General features: G+C 31.8%; 1 protein-coding gene and 1 pseudogene across 1 annotated transcript; both read right to left on the bottom strand.

The window, feature by feature from the left end:
* Positions 1–4,307: 4,307 nt before the first annotated feature.
* Positions 4,308–5,227, bottom strand: LOC114042200 (annotated as a pseudogene).
* An 8,479-nt stretch (positions 5,228–13,706) lies between these two features.
* On the bottom strand, positions 13,707–14,636 carry LOC114042206 (olfactory receptor 10AG1-like). Its single transcript, XM_027860870.1, has one exon. The coding sequence runs from the start codon at positions 14,634–14,636 to the stop codon at positions 13,707–13,709; it is 930 nt and encodes a 309-aa protein (XP_027716671.1).
* Between the last annotated feature and the right edge of the window lie 8,721 nt (positions 14,637–23,357).

Here is a 23,357-nt window from a genome sequence, read left to right as displayed (position 1 = left end):
AAAAGTGACTTCACTCCTCTGGAATTTAAAATCATTCTCTAAAAGGGATGTTTTGAATTATCAGGTCACTTTGATTTCTATTATCTGTTCTAGATTAAAATGTATTTTCAATTCAAGAATTCAAAAACACATTTATTAGATTAACCTATTATGCATCTCAATAAAAGTATTTTAAAGTTTCTAAGAATAATGCATTGGAATTCCATTATTGTTATTTTATTTTGTGTTTTAAGGACCCATCTCTGAAATTAAAAAAAAAGAAACAAAACTCAACACTTTGGAATATTTCATATTAAAAGTGGAGCTAGAAATTGGCTTTTGTTGAAAACTGAGAAATAATACTCATGGGAAAAAAATACTCAAAATATCATAATTTAATATACTGTTCAACATTTCAAGACCGTAGAAAACATTTTTTTCAACACTTGAATGGACCTACAATGTCTTATCTACTAACTCATATAGGATATAGATAAAGGAATTGAGGTGTAGAGACCATAAGTGAATCCAATATTTCTAATACGTTCTCATTTCATTATACCATTCTTTTCACTGTTATTGAAACTCTCAAGAAAAGGAGTTATTTATTCCTTATGGGATTGGAAAAATGTAAACCAATTTATTTTAGTTAGACACGGTTCACTTCTAACATACACATAGCTATTGTCATCTTTTAACACTCTATCTTTTTTCCTCTTTGATTAATATAGCCAGGTCTCCTTTCCATTAATCAAAAAACTTCCATTTTTAAGAAATTGAAGTTCAAATGATTACTTTTCTTAGCCATCCTCTTTAATCATTCAAATTCACAGCAATCTCCAGTTCATATGAATTTGTAGAGCATTGATTGTACCATCTACTTAACATTTATGTCTAATTTATAGCTGTCTTTTTATTATAAAATAGATACCTGATAAAAAAAATCTTTTATATCTCTGTCTATGTTGCATATAAGCACTCACAATTTTATTGATTATTACTCCAAAGAACTCATTATCTTGCTGGTAAAATTTTAGGCTTCTAGAAGAGATTATCTACTACAAAATAACTTCCTGATAGCCTAATCTCTCTGATTCCACCATTAAAAATCCTTCTTTGAGTTTATGATTTGTCTCCTTTTGACTTCCCTTGTAATTTACAAGTAAGGGTAGATCCAAGTGAATTATCCTTGAATAAAATGTTAAAGGAAGTGATAGAAAGAAACATGTCACAGGTGGTGCAGGTGGGAGATGGATTAAGGTCAATGGAGGGGGAATAGATTGTGTGATAAGAGACTGCAAATGCAAATGTGAGGAAATAAGAAACATAGTACCAACATTAATAATTTTTAAAAAATGGTCTCCCCCAAATGTAATTTCTTGAAAGTTTAATCTTATCTCTTTATGGATCTCATTACATCCAGTATAATTCTTGATTTTTAAAAAAATTTTCCTGCTTTATTTCCTGCTTCATATTTATTTTCCTGATATTAAATTATTAGAACTTCTGTAGTGGAAGAAGTTTTGAATATTGTGTTGCAAAGGACCCTGGGTTAACCATCAAGGGACATAACTAAAATGCTTTACTGTCACTTAGAAGCAGAATGATATGAAAATTCAACCTCACTATATCTCAAGTTCTTCATCTAAAAAAATGGGGAAAATAACACTTAGACTGAGTGACTCTGCTCAAATGAGGCACTGAACAATGCTTTGAAAATATAAATGAAAACATATCCCAAGCACTCATGTTTTAATCTTTAACTGACATCTCATGTATCAATTCTTAATTCTGAGGCATCATTTTCTCTTTTATAAAATGATGAACTTTCACTAGATGGTCTATGAAGTCTCTTCCTGAAGATGACATTCTATGCCACATTTCCTAAGGTACTTTCTAGCTCTGATTTTTTTTTATCTAAGCTTCCAACATTCTCTAACAATCTAGGAAATATTTGTCGAATTGAGGTAGAAAAAAATCTCTTTAATTCACCTTAGAAATAGTAAAAGAGTGAGGAGTCTGGTATTCCTCTCCTTGCTCTTCCCTCATTAAAATAAATAAACAAACAAACAAACAAATAAATAAATACACCTGCTTAATGCTTTGTGATCCTTTGCCAAAATTTGAGTCAATAATTATCATGGAAGTCAAATTCCTTTTGACATATAGAATTAAGAGGAACCTTTTCAACAAAAAATATAGAATAATCAGATTAATCACTGACATGTCTAACAAGGATCTCTTTATTATAACTGTTGGGTTTGACCCAAGATTCTCATTTCTCTCTCTCTCCATGATAAACATATACATACCAAGGGGAGTTGACTGCTGATGTTAATATTAGAAACAATAAAATAACAAGGAATCTTTCTATTTACTTTTAGAGTTTTCAAATAAAAGTATATATTTGTTCTAAGCTCTACACATCAATGTCTCAAGGCTCTGCTTCCCCTCATAAGTCAACCCAAAACAAGTTAGTTAAACTTACAACTGCATTGTGTTGATAAAAAATGCACAAAATTACCAAGCAAAATGTGGGTCTGCTTCTCAACTCAGAAAAGTAACATGTTTGAATTAGGAAATATTCATGTTTCCAAAGTAACTTCATACATAATTTTTTGAAAATATATTATGACCTGATTTTACATTTTAAAAAAATGTTCTTGATCTTTTATCTCTTCTGTTATTTATAATTTTTCTATCACATGTGATTACTATAAATTCTCATAATAATTTTAGCCTGGGTCCATTATATCACAATGATTATAATTTTTCCAGGTGTTCTCTTGGACATGACTCTGTATGGTGTGATTATGATTCAAAGCTGAAAATTCCAAATATTGTCTGGCAAAGTTATGACTTGTAGGACCAAGTGCTTCCTCTTCATGGTATTATAAATTTTTTCCATTCTCTTTGATGAATATCAATTTCTTAACAGGAACATAGATCTTAAAGCTTACTTCAAGGAGCTAAAATAAAATTCAAGCTATAAATTCCATTGAGAGAAAAAAAGGAAGGAAAATAAATTAAGCTTACCTTACTCAAACAACATTAAATAATATTAATCTATTTTCTTCAATGAATATTTTAAACTATATACACACTATACAATAATAATTTGTATTTATATAATGCTTTAAATTTAGCTTAGCAAAGCATTTGAAATACATAGTTTCATTTAATCCTAAGAATAGCCAAGTGAGAGATGTTTGAAAGTTATTATCATTCCTCTTTTATAGAAGAAAGAACAGAGCCTCAAGTGGCTTACTTGATTATTCATGATTACATAGCTAATATCAGACAGTAAACTGAAAGTGAGATTTCTCCTTATTCCAATTCCATAAGTCATTCCACTACATTTTGATGCCTCTCAATTAAGCCTTAAAAACTCTAGTTTCCCACCCTAAACCATGTCAATCAAACCACTCTACACTCCAAAAATTCTTCTGTGTTTTCAAAGGAATCATAGATAATTAAATAGGTAGAATTCTGCTCTCCTTTACACTTTTGGGATAGCTCTTCTCCCAGGTCACTTTTCAATTTTTCATTAGAGACCATCTTCTGACTGCAAGTCTAGGGCTCTAAATATTGTTAATGAAATAAACATTAAATCACTACTTGATTCGTGGCACACCCGCCTCTGACCTGCTCTGTTTTGCTTCTGGCCACCCCCAGGTTAGAGTCCAGTCCAGTGTGGTGTACATTTAAAATTCTGTTAATACCTCCAACATTTGTCATTTTCCTTTTCTATCATATTAGTCAAACTTATAGGTGTGAGGTAGTATCTCAGAGTTGTTTTAATTTGCATTTCTCTAATGAATACTGATTTAGAGCATTTTTTTCATATGACTATAGATAGTTTTTATTTCTTCTTCTAAAAGTTGCCTTTTCATATTCTTTGGTCATTTATCAATTAAGGAAATGTCTCTTAGTCTTATAAATATGACTCAGTTCTGTATATATTTGAGAAATGAGGCCTTTATCAGAGAAACTTGTTTGAAAGCCCACCTCCCAGTTTTCTGATTTCTTTTAATGGCAAGGATTTCAAAGACAAGAAAGAAAGAATATGTAATAGTAAACTTTTATATGAATGATAAGACAAATGGAGAAAATCAATAATGTTCCATAATTTCAAATATAATAACACATATAAGTGTACATTGGTATATGCATATATATATATATATGTATGTATACACATACACACGGTTATATATGTATGTGTATACACATACATATACTATGTATGTATATGTATGAATGTGTGTGTGTATATATATATATACACACACACATGAACACACACACACATATGTATTTTACTCAAGTCATTTAGGTAGAATTTTTTTCAAGGTTGCAATGATGTCCTTGTTTCTTAGGCTGTATATCAGAGGGTTAAACACTGGGGTCCCAATACAGTAGACAAGAGAAAGCAATTTGTCTATTCCTTTTGATTTTTTGGACTTAGGTATCCAATGTGCCATCATTCTATATCCAAAAAATAATCCAACAACCATTTCATAGGAACAGCATGTAGAGAATGCTTTGTATCTCCTGTTGGCTGATGGAAGTTTCAGGAGGTGGTGATAATTTTGATATAGGACACAAGAATTAACAGTAAAGGAGCTATTACAAAGAATAGAGCATTATCAAAGATAAAAAGTTTACTCATAATGATGTCACCACAGACTATTTTCATTAATGGAGGAATATCACAAAAAACATGATTGAATTTGTTAGAAGCACAGAAAGACAGAGAGAAAATCTGGTATGTAAGTTGTATCTCAACTGGAATCCCACTTATCCAAGAGCCAATCACCAGTGGACTTGCTTCTTGTGATTCATGATTATAGGATAGTAGAGTGGTTTACAAATAGCCACTTAATGATCAAAGGCCATTACAGCTAGGAGGAGGCATTCAGTGACTGAAAGCAAGAAAGAAATAAAATTGTACAGCACAAGTTGTGAAAGAAATATTTCTCTTCTGGGTCCAAAGATTTTTCAGCATTCTGGGAACCATGACTGATGTGTAGCAGATGTCCAGGAAAGAAAGATTTTTAAGGAAAAAGTACATGGGTGTTTGGAGAACTGGATCAATATTGGTTATTATAATTATTAGGCCATTTCCTAACAGAATACTCATGTAGAAAACCAAGACAATCACAAAGAGAAAACCTTGAATATTGAGAAAGTCAGAAAATCCTAGGAGAATGAATTCTATCCTGAATGTGAGATTTTCTCCCGCCATTCTTGTTTTATGTCTTATATTATTAGAAATAGATGAGTCTAGGTGGCCAGGTCACATCTCCTTTGTAGGTTGTAATATCTTGATCTGTAAAAGATATGCTCAGATAAGATTTTTAAAAAAAGGAATCTTTCTAGACCTACAATTCCACAAAATTTGTTTTTTTTAAATTCAGTTAAAATAATTATAACAAATAATGAGAAAGGAAAATTAGTATTCTGATATTGAAAATTACTTTATTCTATATACTATGCATCCTATGTTCTATATACCAAATTTAAGTAACTATCCTTTCTTCCTAAGCACTATTTCTTTTTTGAGTTTCTGTAGCGCTGACATCTCTTGGTTGTCCTACCTAATGGATCTCTCCTTTGCTTGTTTATCATTTATATAACACTCTCAAACCATGGTTATTCTCAATGTTTTACTTGGGCTATTTTCTATTTTCTTTTCACACTTTAAAAAAATTGGTGTTATCACAGGAAAAGAGGTTTAATTATTTCTGCCCATATGGCTCCCTTGTTTGTGTACCCATCACTCTTCTCTGAATTCTAACATGAACATCTCCAACAGACTATTCAACGTTCAAAAATAATACATCCCATGTGTACTGCAGCTCATTATATCCAAAGCAGAACTCAGTATCTTTCTCCCAAAATATAATCTCTTCCAAACTTCTCTATTTCTATTAAGAGAATCCATATCCTTCTAGTCACCCATATTCACAACCTTTGTCTTAACTCTTACTTCTACATCTCCCTGATTTAATATGGTCAAGCAGGTGCAGCAACTTGTTTGTTTGTTTTTTCCTACCTTTACAATAACTGGCCCACTCATCCCAATACATATCTCCCTATTCTCACACTCAATGCCCTATTACAGAACATTTCATCACATATTCTTTTTCAACGACCTCCTCAACAGTCTACTTCGGTTGAACCTTAAAAACTCAAATCTTAAACACTTCCTCTAAACTGCCAGAATGATTTTCCATATACATCTTAAAATATTCCCTTCTCCAATATATGCTCCCAACAACACCCCAAATGTTTTTCCTTATGTACCTAAAATCTTTTTCTTCTCCAGTATCTCCTCCAAATAACTACCCAAGTGATTAAGGAGGTTTGACTCTTAAGGAACCTGTTGCAATAGCATAAGACTGTGGTAAAATAGGACTGAACTAAGGTAATGACTATGAAAGTAGAGAGATTTATAGGGTAGTGAACAGGAGAGTTGTTGTAGATATAGAAAAGACAAAGCATACCTGTGTATATATACCCGGGAAGGTTTGTGTTTGTGTGTGCATATCAATGTGTGTGTAATGCAAGTATGTACACACATATATGTGCATACATGTGTATAATGTCATCACACATACAAGTACAATCTCACATATATATACTGTGCATTAATGGTTTGGTTATATCTGTATATGTAAAATGTACAAATTTGTAACGTATATATTACATAGGATTCATGTACCTATTGGCATCCTGATACACAAATTCATGTGTGCATACACATAAATTTTCCCAGCTACATAGATATGCCCACATTTATACTTAAACTTGTATGTGTGTGAATACCGACATGTTTATATGCATTCATATGTATGTGTATGTAAATATATATATATATATATACACATATGGGTATATACGTGTGTGTATATACACACATACAAACAAACACATGTATATTTGCATATCTTCTCCAATGGTTATGATGTTGTCTTTTTACATTATTTTCCCTCATCAACCATGCCAAAAATTCCATCCTTGTAGATTTAATTAAATTTAATGAATTTTCATCTTTCTTTTCACTCAGCATCAATATAAGTACATGGCATTGTTGAAAGGAGACATAGCATAAGTATATTCTGGTATGTGTATATTGGAAGGAGAGGATGACAGTTTCTGTTTGTCTTGTAAGATAAGGCAAATTTATTTAACTCTTCAGAAATTTCCAAGATAGAAAGACTGGAAGTAAACCACTTATTCTGTGGACTTAAATATCCCACACACTCTGAAATTTCATTTTAAATGTCATTTCCTGTCCCAAATATACTCCTTCTTCAAGTATGAATTTTTCATATGTTGATTACAAAATAAACTTTTATTCCTTCTATAATTTTCTCCTCATGCTTTCAATCTTTTTTACATTTATCTGAAGTGATATATCTATTGCACTAGAATGAACAACAGTTTGGACATCAGTAACTCTAATTTCTAGGTCTAACTCTGTTAAAAACTAACTTTATGACAAAAATGACATCCTTGGAATGGTTTGTGTCTTAGTTTCCATGTCTTTGAATTATGATAAGCATTAACTGAATGGATAAACACAAACGAAGGGGTTACATATATGAGAACCTATATTTCTGTTTGAATATCACAGAATGAAAGGGTGTGCAGTTTGATGATTACTACTTCAGCAAAGAGGGTCTTTTCATAGATACAACAGAATCATGTCATTGTGTCTTATGTGAATCTCTCATGGTTAGGTAATTAGTCCTAAACAAATACTCCTCAAATCAGAAATACTGATACTATGGAAAATATAGTTCATGCTTACTTTAGTTTTCTTGAATTGTAAAGATTAGTTGCTTCATTCTTTGATGAACACATATAAAATCACAATACATATATGTGCATATACATATAAAGTATGGAATATGTTCATATGTGTATGCATATAATATATCTATAGAAATATAATTAAATCATCAAAAATCTATGAGACACACCTCCACCCATTCCTCAATACACATATAGGTCTAACATGAAAGTTGATTTGTGTTCTAAGCCACTAACTCTTTAAGTAGAAACAATTCTTTCTGTGTTCTGCTCTTCAGGGACAATTTTTTTTTCAACTTATTCTCTTTTTTTTCTTTTTACTAATAAACATTATCCTCTAGGTCCAAGTCCAAGCCTAGGGTTCCACTAGTGTTAATTAGCTGAAGTAATGACACTAGAGTCAAGAGACCATAATTCCAGCCTTGTCTCTGCTAATTAGTAAACATTGATGGAACTATATCTAGTTCTAAACCTAAATTTCTTCATGTATAAGATAAATATGATAATATTTGTGATGTTTAAACCATGGGACTATTATAAGAAAGAGTACTATTAAAGGTCAAGTTTCATAAAATTTGAATTAGTAGTTTTAGTTAAAATAACACTATTGTATCATTCTCTTCCCAAAGTAAAGGTAGTACAATGGAATATTTGCTCAGTTTAGAGTCAAAGTTCCTGGGTTTCAAACCAGGCTTAATAAGTTCTTACTTACTTAACATTAGTCAAATCTCTTCTATCATTTGGGCCTGTTTCTACTCAGTAAAATGAGGGAATTGGAATCAACAGCCTCTGAGATCCTTTCAGATCTAAATATAAATTTGGTTGAATTAGTTGCAACAACAATCCACGCTATTTTGACCAACTCTTTTCTTCTCTATAGAATTTCTTTGTAAATGACAGTTTAAAATATAGTTTTTTCTGCTGAAATATTGGAAGGGTTAATGGATGGATCTGTTTATCCATATGTTAATGGATGAATGATCAAATGTTGTGGCCAGAACATACATACATACAAAAACATCCATATATATGCATATACACATACATACAGAGACACACAGACACACATATGTATATACATACATAAATATATAAAATATATAGCTATATAGGCACACATATAAATATATAAAGTATATACATATATAGGCACACACTATCAAAAATGATGAGTTTTTATGTTTGGCCACATAAAGCAGAATGAAGCCATATTGACAGAATTTCCTCACACAAAAGAATCCATATTCCATTGCCATTTTTAAAAGAGATTTTCCTTATGGCTTGAATGTATCCCCTGCACATTTCTGCCTTTTAACACCCCTATCTTCCTTCAAAATTCAGCTCGTGTATGGCTGCTCACATAATGCTTTTTCTTGCCCCTCAATTTCTGTCATCCCTTGAAATTATTTAGCATTTAATTTGAATATACACATATACCTAATCTATTTACATGTGTATATGTCATTTTCCTCAAGGGAGTGTAAGCTATTTGAGGGTAGAACTGTTTAATTTTATTCTTTGCATCCCTAGTGACATACATAGGGTAGGTGCTTAAAATGCTTATTGAGTAATGAATTTAAATTGCCAAGAGACAAACCTTACTGTAAGAGGGAGAAATGTTTTGTTAATATTGAAATCATCCAATATTTTGATACAGTCTCAAACATTTATTAGGTTCCATTTCTTTGGGGAGTTTTCAAGCAGACATTGTATTTATGTAATAGTAGAGATTTCTTTTGGATATGTACTGGGCCAAATCATTGGTGAGGGCTTTTTGTTTTCCTTTATACAGTTGTGCAGTAACAAACAGATTTTTGAAGCCTAACTACTTTTCCTACCCCTATTCTTTTGGGTATTTTTTTCAGTATAGCAATATCATCTGTGTTCCACATAGTATCATGGGGTTAAATATAGGAATCAGAATTGTGAAGAGAAGAGAAACATGTTGTCTATTCATGCTGAATCACCTGATTTGGATCTAAAATAAGCCATTGTGTCCAATCTTAAGAATAAAGTCACAGTTATCATGTAGGAGCAGTAAGTGGAAAAGGCTTTGAATTCCCTGTGGTTTATGTCAGCTTCAGGATGGTGTTGATGCTTTTAACTGAAGAACCAAATATCAATAGAATGGGAATCAAACCAAAACTGCACAGAATCACCATAGGCAGAGGTCTCATTCAAAGAGGTGTCCCCACAATCTTGTTTTAGTAATGGTGGGAGGTCACAGGATTATTACTTAGGTCATTGGGACCACCAAAAGACAGTGAGGAATTCTTGCTTTATCACGACATGATCATGTTCTACCCTATTTCCTGACTTTTAACTATATCCTAAAGCAGGGCTATTCTTCCAAGGTGGGAAGGTCACTGTCCCAAGCTTCAGGGTTACTTGTATCATTGCTTTCAGAGCTAATTATTGATATTTATAAGTTAATAATTTTTCCAAGGTAGTATGATCTAAGGAGTGGTGTGTTTACTAGTCATCGGGATTGTTCTCTGGTCTGTAAGTAAACGGTATTTGTACTTTACACTGGTCTTGATTTTTCTTTTATGCTTTACCATTTCTGCCCACCATATTTCTAGAAGGACACTGAACATATGGAGGCTAATCGATGAACATAACTAGGAGAGTGAGGAATATGAATATCATGATTAATTGAGGTAAATTGGGTTTCATATCCTGGAGAAAAAGAATATAGCAGATACAATAACGGTCTTCATTTGTTTAGCGAGTTATATTTTCAAAATAATATTATATTGTGCAGTATACTGTAGAATGAATTGCTAGTCATACATATGTTATCTATATAGTTCCTGAGGTACTTTTCATTTCTCACTTATGTGAATTAATATTTTACTAACGGTGATAAACTACCTTGTGGGTAAATTCACTTACTCTCCCTCTCTGCTGTTTACATACTGCCTATTTATAAAAAGGCATACTAATATAGAAATGGTACGGTTGTGAAACATTCTAAGAATTCCTGAAAAAAATTGGAAATATTGAAAAAAAAAGATAGCATTTAGTTGTGCATGCCATTTGAACATGGAAGATCCATGACTGGAATTTCTGGACACAAGACCCAAGGAGAGTATAAACAGAATGAAAAAAACCTTTAAATTAAGTTAAAGAAAACAAAATACACATTTGCAACTTAAATGAAAGCAAAAATACAAAACATAACATCTCAGATTAAACGTAGTAAGCAATCTCAGTCCTAGTGGACAGACAACTGAACTAATTTCTTTTGTATATACCATTAGATATATAAAACTTATCTATATAATCTTATCTGAAACTGGATTACACAAATGAATGGGTTGATTGATTTTATTTTAAGAAGAAAAAATCACAAAAAATTAAGGATTAATTATGTATTATTATATTCTGAGGGTACTTAAAACTCACATTAGCATGAATATAGGGACACAAAAATAGAAATACACATCCATGATAGATACACACATGAATACACATGTATAAATGAGACATTTTGTTGTTTTTGTTGTTAAGTCATTTTAGTCATATCTGACTCTCTGACAACATTTGTGGGTTTTTCTAGGGAAAGATACAGGAGTGGCTTATCATTTCCTTCTCCAGCTCATTTTATAGATGAGGAACTGAGGCAAACAGGATTATGTGACTTGCTCAGGGTTACAAAGCTAGTATATACCTAAGACAGGATTTAAAATTAGATCCTCTTGACTACACTGCCAACTCTTTTTTTTAATCTTTCTTTTTAAATTTTAGACTTAAATACTAAAACTTAGATACATAATGTGAAAAGAAAAAAGAAACATATAAACTTAAATATAAAATAAGAAAAGAAAAAACATGTAATATGAATAGTAGAACATAAGATAGAATTCAAAATATATAGCAATAGATTTCCATTTCAAGAAAGCCTATATAATAAATACTACACATTGTGTTGAGAGCTGTCTGTTTTTTCTTTGCTTCCTTATAGGTTTTCTTTTGTTCTCTGCTGTACACTTTGTACCTCTGTCTCTTCTCCCTTTTCCTCTCCCCCTCAGGCTACAATTAAGCATGAATATATTTATATATAGATATATACATATGTGTATATATATATATATATATGTATATACATATATATATACACATATACTGTCCCTAACAGATTCTACTCCAAACCTTTAGTTTTATATTTCTGCATATCTTTCTTATTTCCTATCCCTCATGACTGCTCTACTATACTTCTACCCACAATTTTGACTTTCTATTGCTTAACTTATCCTCCCTTCAAAGATTCCTCACTTGCCCTTCCATTCCCAAAAATCTAAGCACCCTTTTATGGGCCTCTTTGATCTATTCCTTCACTTTCTCCTCTAAAGATCTTTCCCTCACCCTTCCAAGGATCCCTCCCTTATTCTCTTATTCCCATTAATCTAAACACCCTTCTGTATCCCCTTTAAACTATTCACTAAACCTCCCCTCTAAAGATTCACTTCCTATCCTCTCACCCCTTCTTATCCCTTAGTGTTTTATTTATTTCTAAATTTAGAAGTCTTTTATAGTAGGTTAGATGTATGTGTTTTATTCCCTCTTGAACCCATTCCAGATGAAAGTAAGTTTCCAGAACTAACAGTCCTCCACCCCCATCTAATTCCTCTATATCGGTTCTTCCTCTCACACCACATTTGTATAAAATAATTGCTCTTTTTAGCTATTCCTGAATGGTTTTACTTTTTGAAGTCATATCATACTAAGGTTTATGCCATTCTTTCTTATGAACTACTCAATTACTAATAATAATATTAGACATCTGTTTTACATGTTACATATACAAAGGGTAAACAGTCTGTCCTTATTTAGTCCCTTGTAATTAGTCCTTGGAATGTACCTTATGTTTCTCCTGACTCTTATATGTCAACTCTTCTATTAAGTTCAGATTTTTTAAAACAACATCCTGAAAGTCTGACAACTCATTAAATGTCCTTTTTTTTAAATCCAGGTTTATGCTTAGTTTTGCTGGATATGCTATTTTCAGCTGGAAAGGTGGTTCTTTAGCTCTTTGATATATAGTGTTCCAAGACCTGCAGTCTTTCAGTGTAGCCACTGCTAGGTCTTGTGTGCTTCTAATTGTGGCACCACCATATGCATTTTTTCCTGTTGCTGATAATATCTTATCCTTGAGCTGGGACTTTTGGATTTTGACCATAATATTCTCTGGGTTTTCCTCATAGGATTCCTTTCATGTGGTGATGGGTGGATTTTTTCTATTATTACTTTCCCCTCTTGTTCTTATTCTTCAGGACAATTTTCTTTAATTATTTCATATATCATTGTATCAAGATTATTTTCAATCACAGCTTTCAGGTAGTCTGATTATTATTATATTTTCTCTTCTTTATCTGTTCTCAAGATCAGTTGTTTTTTTTTAATTTTCTCATGAGATGTTTCACATTCTCTTCTATTTTTTCATTATTTGTATTTTGTTTTATTATTTCTTGATCTCTTATAACTTTGCTGGCTGCCTCTTTCCCAATTCTGATTTTCAAGGAGTCATTTTCTTCCTTAAGATTCTAGATGTTCTTTTTTTAACTGGTCTACTTTCTTTTCATAATCTTCTTACTTTTTCTTGGATTGTTCCTTTTTTTAGTTTTTTCTCAATCTCTCATTTGATTTTTAAAGATTTTTTTAAGTTTTTCTATTAATTCTTTTTGGATAGAGGGCCAACTCTTTATCCACAGAACCATCTAGCTATCCTCTCACATGAGACATGGATAGATAGATGATCATCCATATATGATTGTTATCATAAAAAGAAAAAAAAACTTTTCAAACTTATTCAGTGGAAGGGAAAAGAGTAAGATTTCAGAAAGAATTTAGATGAAGGAGTATTCAATGACAGAAGTATAATTTGACATAGAGAATTTTTTTTTTTACCATTTTGCTTGTAATAATTTTTTCAGTGCATCAATGATGTCTTTATTTCTCAGGCTGTATATCATGGGATTAAACATTGGGGTTACAATGGTGTACAAAAGAGAGAGTATTTTGTCAGTTCTTCCTGAGTTGTTTGACTTGGGTCTTGAATATGTAATGGTTGCTGACCCAAAGAATAAAATAACAACTATAAGGTGAGAAGAGCAAGTTGAGAAGGCTTTATATTTTCCTGTGTTTGATGGCAGCTTCAGGATGGTAGAAATGATTTTGACATAAGATCTGATTATCAATAGAAAGGGTATCATGACAAACAACACTGCAACAACATAGACAGAGAACTCTATCACAGAGGTATCTGAACAAGCCAACTTCAATAATGGGGGGATATCACAGAAAACATGATTAAGTTTATTAGAATCACAGAAAGGCAGAGAAAAAACATGATATGTCTGCCCAATCATAACTGGGATTCCAATGGTCCAGGAACCAAACACAAGCTGGAAACAAACCTTATGGTTCATGATGAGAGGGTAGTAGAGTGGTTTACAGATGGCCACATAACGATCATAAGCCATCACAGTCAAGAGTAAGCACTCAGTGCTTCCAAGAATAAGGAGGAAACAAAGTTGAATAGCACAGGCCAAAAAGGAAATACTTCTATCATGGGTCCAAAGATTTGTCAACATATTGGGGAGAGTGACTGATGTGTAACAGATTTCCAAGAAAGAAAAGTTCCCAAGGAAAAAATACATGGGAGTGTGGAGAGCTCGAAAAACTTTGGTTACTAAAATGATGAGTCCATTTCCTATCAGGATACTCATGTAGATAATTAAGAAAATGCCAAACAAAAAACCTTGGAAATTATGAAGATCAGAAAATCCAAGTAGAATGAATTCCACTACAGTAGTAAGATTTGTTCCTACCATTATTTTCTTCTATAGTTCATCTATAGTAATGTTGATTATGGGACAGCAAAGTCACATCATCTCCCTTGGTTTGCAATTTCCTTTGTTTCTGTGAAAATAAAGGTGGCAGGTTATATAATCTCTGAGTACCTTGAATTCTGTGTTTTAATATCCCTTCAAATGCCACCAATGTATATTTTGTTATTTTAGTTTTGACATTGTTTATTTTACATTGTGTTTCCATTTTAGGGCTGCCATTTTATGGCATGTGCTCTAAAGTCCTTAATCTCTCAATTTTGTCTTTGGAGCTTAAAAGCAACTTTTCTGCCCTATCGTTCTATACTCTATGTGTATAGGTCCTTCCAAATGCTAATATTCTAGGTTTTTTGTTTTAAGATTGCTTCCATCTAAACATTTTCTCAGTTTAAGATTTTCTGACAATCAGAATTAAATAATATAATTAAATAATGATTGATATTTGAATTGAAATGAGGAGGCAGGACATGGGAGAAACATCTTGTGAAATAAAAATAAATATAAACAATACACATTTGAATACCATTCTCTCTATCTACTTTCTTGTTTTGTTTTCTAAAGGATGTTGTTTCTGGGGAGTAGAAGGAATGTTTTGCTGCTGCTGTTGTCTGTCCTTTGTTCTTGAAGAGGACCATGACATCAGAGAGATGATGCGATGGCATGCAAGTGAATTGAATTTTACTGAGGGTGGGCTGTGCAAAGTCACCAGTCTCACTTTCTCCTCTGAAGTCATTTGGGTCCAGTGGCCAGATATGGATCAGTACAACTGGAGATGGCTCAAGATGCCATAGGAGACCTTGGCCTTCTCAAACTAAGGTCTTTAACAGGTTTACATTCATTCTGAGCCAATCAGGGCCCAAATAGTGACCAAGTAGGACTTGGTCTGGAGAAAGAGTGATTTGCAGTTAAGGTTGATCTTTAAGGGAAAAACCAAAACAAAGAAAAACATTTCAGAGATTGAAATTTACATTCTCTTTGAGCAGACCACCAGCAGGTAAGGATGTGATAGCCCATGTGGAGAGAGAAGAAAGGAAAGAAAGAAAGAAAATGGAAAAAGATGAAGAAAGAGAAAAAAGGAAGAAAGAAAGATAAAAAGAAAGAGAAGAAATATAGAAAAAATATAAGATGAGAGAGAAAGAGAAAGAGAAAGAAGAAAGAAAGCAAGAAAGAAAGCAGAAAGGAAGGAAGGAAGGAAGAAAGAAAGAAAGAAAGAAAGAAAGAAAGAAAGAAAGAAAGAAAGATAGAAAGAAAGAAGCTGTTTTGCCCAACTTGAAGTTCTTTAATACTAATACATTCTATTCTATTTATGGAATAATGTTTTTCTACTCACTGTTCCTCATTTATCAGTGTCATTCACTATTTTCACATGTCAGTTCAATTTCAACCTCCTCAATGTCTCCTTCACAGAATTTTGCGTCTGTATCAGAGCAATCTTTTTTTTTGAATCAATAGAAGATCTGATGTCTAGAATAAACATACAATGTGGAGATGCAGTGGGTTGAATGCTGCTCTTGTATACAGGAAAAATGAGTCACAGTCTTGCTTCAGCTAGTAAAGAGTTCTGTAGTCTGGATAAATAAAGGTGTCTCAATCATAGTTTTTCCCCCTAATACTAAATACAGACAAATACAAATATAAAAGACATTCCATATCTAAAATTTATATTTTCAAAGGATGGTTATGATGATAGTGACTATGATAGTGATATTGATATGATAGTGATTGATAATGATTAATAATAATAATAATAATAAATCAACATGTACTTCATGGAATTTTGGGGAAAAAGAAATGAAAGAATATATGAATATTTTTTAAAAGTGTCCAAATAAATGCTTGCTATTATTAGCAATAGTATGCATTAGAAATCTTAAATTTGTTGTCTTTTCTTCCTCTTTATCTTCCTTCCTTCCATTCTTTCATTCTTTTAATCTCTTTCTTCTTCTCTTCCTCTTTATCTTTGTTCTCTTCCCTTTCATTCTTCTTCTTCTTCTTTTCCTCTTCTTCTAATTCTTCTATTTTTTCTTCTTCTCTTATTTATAAACACAGACATTTATCTTAATACCCAGCAAATAATACAAATGCATATTAAAGGGTTTATATGTAAGGATAAAGGTTTGGATAATAAAACTATAGCAACAGGAAAATATGTTTTTTTCTTTCCCTCAGAATAACTAATTGTCTTCTGCTCATCTTTATCTTTTATGAGAGTCCCCAAAGGCACTGATCATCTGGATCTATACTCCATTGTCAATGCCTTAAATTTACCTAAGTTCTAGACATATTCCCTTTCACAATTTACCTGTTCATCACAGCCATTCAGGTTATAAACAACTGAAACCAAAATCTTCCTACCCGCTACATTACTCTTCCTAGAGGATTTTAAATGGGAGCAAAAGGACTTTATAGGAATAAAAATTTATTTATATTTATTTTCATATATTGTTATTTATATATGTATATGTTTATTTAGACTTATTTTAATACTACTTTAATTAATTAAAATTGATCGATTAAATTTAATTTTTCAATTTAAGCAATTGATTATATTTATTTTTTATTTATTTTAAACTTAAATACAGAGTGAGAAAAGAAAAAAAATATTGCCATGTGCACAGCAGAATATGATATGATTCAATATAAAACAAAAAATTTGCATTTTTAAAGACCTATATAACAAATACTACACATTGTTTTCAAAGCTGCCCAGCTTTTCTTTGCTTCCTTGTAGGTTTTCTTTTGTTCTCTGCTGTGCATTTTTTACATTATCTTTTTCCCCTCCTTTCCCCTATAATTAGGAATACACACATGCACACACACACACACGCACACACATGCACACACATACATATATGCATTCATACACATTTAGGTAAGACCATTCTATATTTATTTCCACTTGTCATCTGTTTCTCTGAAGGTGGATAGCATCTTCCTTCATAAGTCCAAGTCTTTCCACATCTTTCGAAATCAACTGTGCCATCATTTCCTACACTACAACAATGTTCCAACCCAATCACATCCATTATGTGAGATTGTCTATGCAAGTTTTTTCCCCAGTTTTCTGCATTCCTCTTGTTCTTGTCTGCATGTTTTATTTATGAAACAATTCATTTAAAATAATCAAAATTATCCATTTTATACTTCAGTAATATTCTTACCTTATAATATACTTTAAGGTCTGATATTGCTGAATCTGTTTCCCATACATCTTTTTTCCTCTGGTTTCTTTGAAGGTGTTGAACTTTTGTTTTTTTAAATGAACTTTCTTATTTTTTTTCTGACTCATAAATGTATTAGGTGAAATTGTAATTTTTATCATGTTGTCTTTACCAATCCTAACACAAGAAATGTTATTTTAATTATTTAGATCTGACTTCATACACCCAGCTATATTTTACTGTCTAGTTAATTTAAATGGTCTAAAACAGTATTGAATAATACTGCCTACACATATTGTAGTTTCTGAGTTTCTCTTTTATTTAAATCTATTTTAGATTCAGCAAAATACTTTTTTCTCAATTGGATATTGAGTACCTATGTCTCCAAACAACAAATTAATTAAGTCAGAGTCACAGATTTTTAGAGCTAGAAAGAATCCCAGTAGCCATCCAGTACAGATGAAGCTAGATAGAATTTGCACCACAGCATCGTAAACAAGAGTCCATCTAGCCACTGATTATGGATTACTAATAAAGGCAATGGATAGAACACTAGACCTAGACCTAGAGTCTAGAATTCTTGAGTTCAAATCTGGCTGCAGATATTAACTTTGTGACTCCCTGCATTCACTTAAACTCTGCTTCAATTTTTTCACTTGTAAAATAAATCTAATGACAATATTTATATCCCAAAGTTACTTTAAAGATAAAATGTGAATATATTTGAGAAGCACATTGCAAACACTAAAGTAATATGTAAATGTTGTTGCTCCTGAAGATGATGATTCCCTTAAGGCAATAAACACATTAAATTTTTAGATAGATCTAATATTATGAAAGGACAACTAGGTAGCTTATTGGATAGAGCATTGGGTCAGGAGTCAGGAAGACTAGAGCTCAAAACTTGCAGCCTATAACAGGAGATAACTGGCATTTTTAGAGTTTTTATACAACAGAAATAAACAGGTATATTACAGATAAGATGAAGTTTATGTTGCCTTCTAGATATGAAGATTCCCTTCTATTTATTATATATTCTAAAATCAATTTCACTGCTGACATTATTCTTTCCACCTTCACCTGACACTACCAACACACACACACACACACACACACACACACACACACACACAGAGGCATTTAATCCAACTTTTGATATTATGTATTTTAAGGTTGCATCTGGAGCTGAAAAATATATATTCTGGTTTTTTTCCTTCTCTATCATGCAGGTGTTCTAGCTTCTACTGGTACACATTCTAAATCCATTTCCTAGAGTTAGCTGGCATTCTAAACTCTTTTTAAGGCTACATTGTCCTATAAATATATTACTTCAAAATTCTGAAACATTTGAACTTAACAGTAAACCATGTGGCATTATAAAATAGTTGAAATCTACACAAAATATAATAAAACAAAAGATAAAAGTGATACCATCCACATGCAATGTTTCAGTTTTCCTTGAATATGAGCACTTGAGAGTAAGAGCTGTATAACCTATAGCTGTACTTGCTATAGGTTATAGAAAGGGGAAAAAAATGAAATTTAATGACCCCTTCCAAACATGGATTGCCTTTCTACTTCTTATCATATGATCATATTTTCTTTTCCTATCAATTTGAAAAATCCCCCCACTATTTTTGTCATATCATTATCTTAATTTTTCAATAACTCATTTGCTCCTCCTCTAAATAGGCTTCTCTGATCTCCCAAAGTCAAAGCAATCTTCCATTCATCTAAAATCTTTTACAGCAATTCTTCTCATCAAATCATGCTGATATCCATGGTGTGTGGGGAATTTGACACATATTATGAATGTGTGCCCATATGTGTATGCATCTATGTCTACATAAATATTTTGCATGAGTATGCATAGGTACATTGTATATATATGAATATATTATATATACATATATGTATACATACATAGGTGGGCACATTAATACATGTTATACAAACATGCCATGCATACTATATATACACATATGCACATTCATACATACACATATGCATCTTTATGTGCCTATATAAGCTCTAAATGAATATATCATTTACATAGGCATGTATACACATGTATTTCCTCTATTGATTAGTAGTCAAGGGTAATTAACAGTTTTCAGGAAAATAGCAGACTATCAGTGCCCAGGTAAATACATACCTATGTCAATAATAGTGAATGCAATATAACTTAAAATGGTTCTGAGCTTTCATCTCATAACCAACACATTTTTGAAATTGAATATTGTAAATATTGAAATTGAAATTGATTTAAAAAGAAAAGAACTGGGTGGTAGGTATGTGAACAGACAGGGACATCTACCCTACTATTAGTGAAGTTATAGGTTTTTCTGCCCATTTTGAAAAATAAGATGAAATTATGTGAAAAAAAGTAATTAAATTTCTTAAACAATGGCTTAGTCATTCCAGAATGATAGATCTTCAGATTTGAAAAGGAATTCAGGATTAATCCAGGGAGAGTCCAACTTTGCTGTGTGATGTATCCCATTGGCAGTTTTTCAAAACTTTGAACACTTTCTCATATTCAAGTGCAACAAAACAAAATGTATATGATTACTAATGAAATTAATTATACTAAAATACTGTTATCAAAATTAAGCAGAAGTTCATGGAAACCCCCTACTCCCCAACATGGCCTAGTCTGAGCCATAGAAAGAAAAATAATCCCTCTACAACATTCACCCAAATTCTTCATCCAGTATTTGCTTAAAGTATTCCCAGCATCATCACCTGCTGCCAATAACTAGTAATTCCATTTATTTATATTTCTTATTAGGGAGGTTTTTTTTCATCTTTATATTAAGTCTAAAGTGGTTTGTCTGTTCTCTCTCTCTCTCTCTCTCTCTCTCTCAACTTCTTAATTTTCTTCCAAAATTATGGTAACAAAGTTAATTTCTATTCTGTGTAATGAATCTTTAAATATTTCAAGATAGTTACTTGTCATCCAACAAGAAAATTCTCTGACTCTATGCAATAAGAAAAAAAATGCACTTTGTGTTCTTTGAGTTCTAAATTTTGATAATTATTTAGTTAAATCATTCCTTGCATTACTCTGATTTTTAGAGAAATGGACAGATAGACATAGATAGCTAAAAGATAACTGATTATTTCCTTTCTCTTCAGAATTTTTTATTTGATACTACTGAATTTCTTTCTAAAGGTTTTCCAAGAATTCTTGGGCTCATTCCTCTTCTACTATTTTATTTTTTAACATTACAATTATCCTTTCTCTGAACCATTTGAAATCTATTCTGAAATTTAAGGTATATCTCATAATATGACCAGCAATTCTTTTCTTCATCACAAAATTCAGAGTGGAGTGAATATATCCCTGTACACCTTTGTTTCCATTATTTCCTCCCCCAAAATAATTTCTTACATGTTCATAATTATCATATAAATAATAATATTCACTTAACTCTTTTATAACTTTAATAGGATAGAGTTACTGTCTAGTCAAGGAACAAAATTATTGTCCTTTACTTTTTTTTTTGGAAAGAACTCCAGAAGATATATGAATAATTAAATCCTCAAATGAATTTTATGCCTTGACCATGTTCTACACTTGTGATCTATTTGTCAAACTCATCTACTTCTCAATGTAAAGATTATGTCTCAAATGTAAATGTAAACAGTATATATAAGAAATAAATACCTTTTGTTACAAATAAAATATTGAATATGTGAAATTGTTTACATAAGTAACATATCCATAGAAGTAATATTTGTGGATTGTTAAGAATCAAAACAGTAAAATGACATTGGCATAGGAATGTAAAAATATATTATCATAATTTTAGGAATGATCAGATGTGGAACTTTAGCAACCATGGTAAACTTGTATGAACACAAACAAAGGAATGAAAAATTAAGTGTATACAATGGTATAAATAATAAAGAGGAAAATGATACTAATGAGTAGTCACACACCAATTTCCATGAAAAATTATGATCTTGGTGATGAGATGGGGAATCATAATCTCCTTCTATTGATAAAGAGGAAAACAGAAATACTGATATTGCTTATTCATTAAGTCACAAGAATCTATCATTTATGTATCTATATATCTCTCTATCTGTATTTTGTTGGTGGTGAAATTGGTATGCTATTCCATGATCATTTGTAGATTTAGCCCTCACTCGTGGAATCACCATTCATAATAGAGAAATACTTAAGTATAACAAATGAAAATCAATTGTGGCAGAAATATGAAAGTCATATTCCCCTAGGTCGCTATCTCTGCCTAGAGGAGGCAGTTGTACTTAGTCAACCCAGGACCGTGGTTTTGGCTTCTCCTTAGTGTTATTGTCATTTATATTATTGTAGTTATTATTCATCATGTCCTCCTGTTTCTTCATGAGTTGATCTGGAATGGTCCATCAAGCCTACCATGATATATTTTGATATTAATATCTATAATAATAGAAGCAAGTATACAAAATAAGCTCAACAAGACACATCTACAGGGAAATATATCTACTGGCCATTGGACAGAGAAGGTAACTGACATGCTTCAATGATAAATCCTTCATTATTTCTTCAGGCTATCATCTGGCATGTTAGACAGAGCTTAACAAGCAAAAGGAAATTAATAAGGGACATATTTACCCGGAGAGTGTGAGACACAAAGATCTGCTAGATTTTCTTGCTGTTCACATACAGTTGGCATAGACTCTACAAATAAGTGTTCCAGAGGTCCAGTTCTTCTTGTGTATGAAGGCATAGGAACTGTTCAGTTCAAATGTGGATTGTGTTTCTACTTCACTAAATTCAAGGAATAAAGAATATTAGGGCAGCTAGGTAATGCAATGGATAGAGCACTAGGCCTAGAGTCGTGAAGAATGCAGTTCAAATACAGACTCAAACACTTTCTAACTGTGTGATCCTGGGCAAGTTATTTAACCCCATTTGTCTCAGTTTCCTCATCTGTAAAATGAGATGGAGAAGGCAATGTCAAAACATTCCATTATCTTTGTCAATAAAACCTCAGACAAGGTCACAAAATATCAGACATGGCTAAATGACTGAATAACAACAAAAGCACATACACTTCAATATTTTCTTTCCATAAGTTGAAAGAATGAAATATATCTGTTATTCTTTAATAAATGTATGGTCTTTCACGTTCACTTCATGTATGTTTTCACTTATAACTCACAAATGATTAATATGTTGTTAACCCATTATATACTATATTCATTATTTATGCCTTTTTAAATTGATAATGATAAAAAGGATAATCAAATATGATCTGTTATATTTTAATGTGTATATTAATTGACTCCCTGTCTTAGTAAGAGACTTTGTTCCCTTATAGAATTTTCCTTATTGTGATATTTGGTCTGATGATGATGAAAATCTGAAAATTGTAAGTGTCATATGAGAAGAGAGGTTTTTTTTGAAATCTAGAGTTTTTTGTTTTGACTTTATGGAAATGATCCTCATCACTGAATTTTGATCCCTGAGTATGATCTCATGGTTAGGAAAAAAAGGAAGTTAAAAATCATAGACCCACATAAATATCCTTCA

The sequence above is a fragment of the Vombatus ursinus genome, unplaced genomic scaffold (assembly GCF_900497805.2).
Source record: "Vombatus ursinus unplaced genomic scaffold, bare-nosed wombat genome assembly UNPS02014291.1, whole genome shotgun sequence".
NCBI classification, from domain to species: Eukaryota; Metazoa; Chordata; class Mammalia; order Diprotodontia; family Vombatidae; genus Vombatus; species Vombatus ursinus.
Note: the sequence above shows the minus strand (reverse complement) of the source record. Positions and strands in the feature narration are given on the sequence as shown.

Bases quoted from the DNA above. Each gene is read 5' to 3' on its own strand.
- LOC114042206 (XM_027860870.1), bottom strand. From the start codon at position 14,636: ATGGTAGGAACAAATCTTACTACTGTAGTGGAATTCATTCTACTTGGA.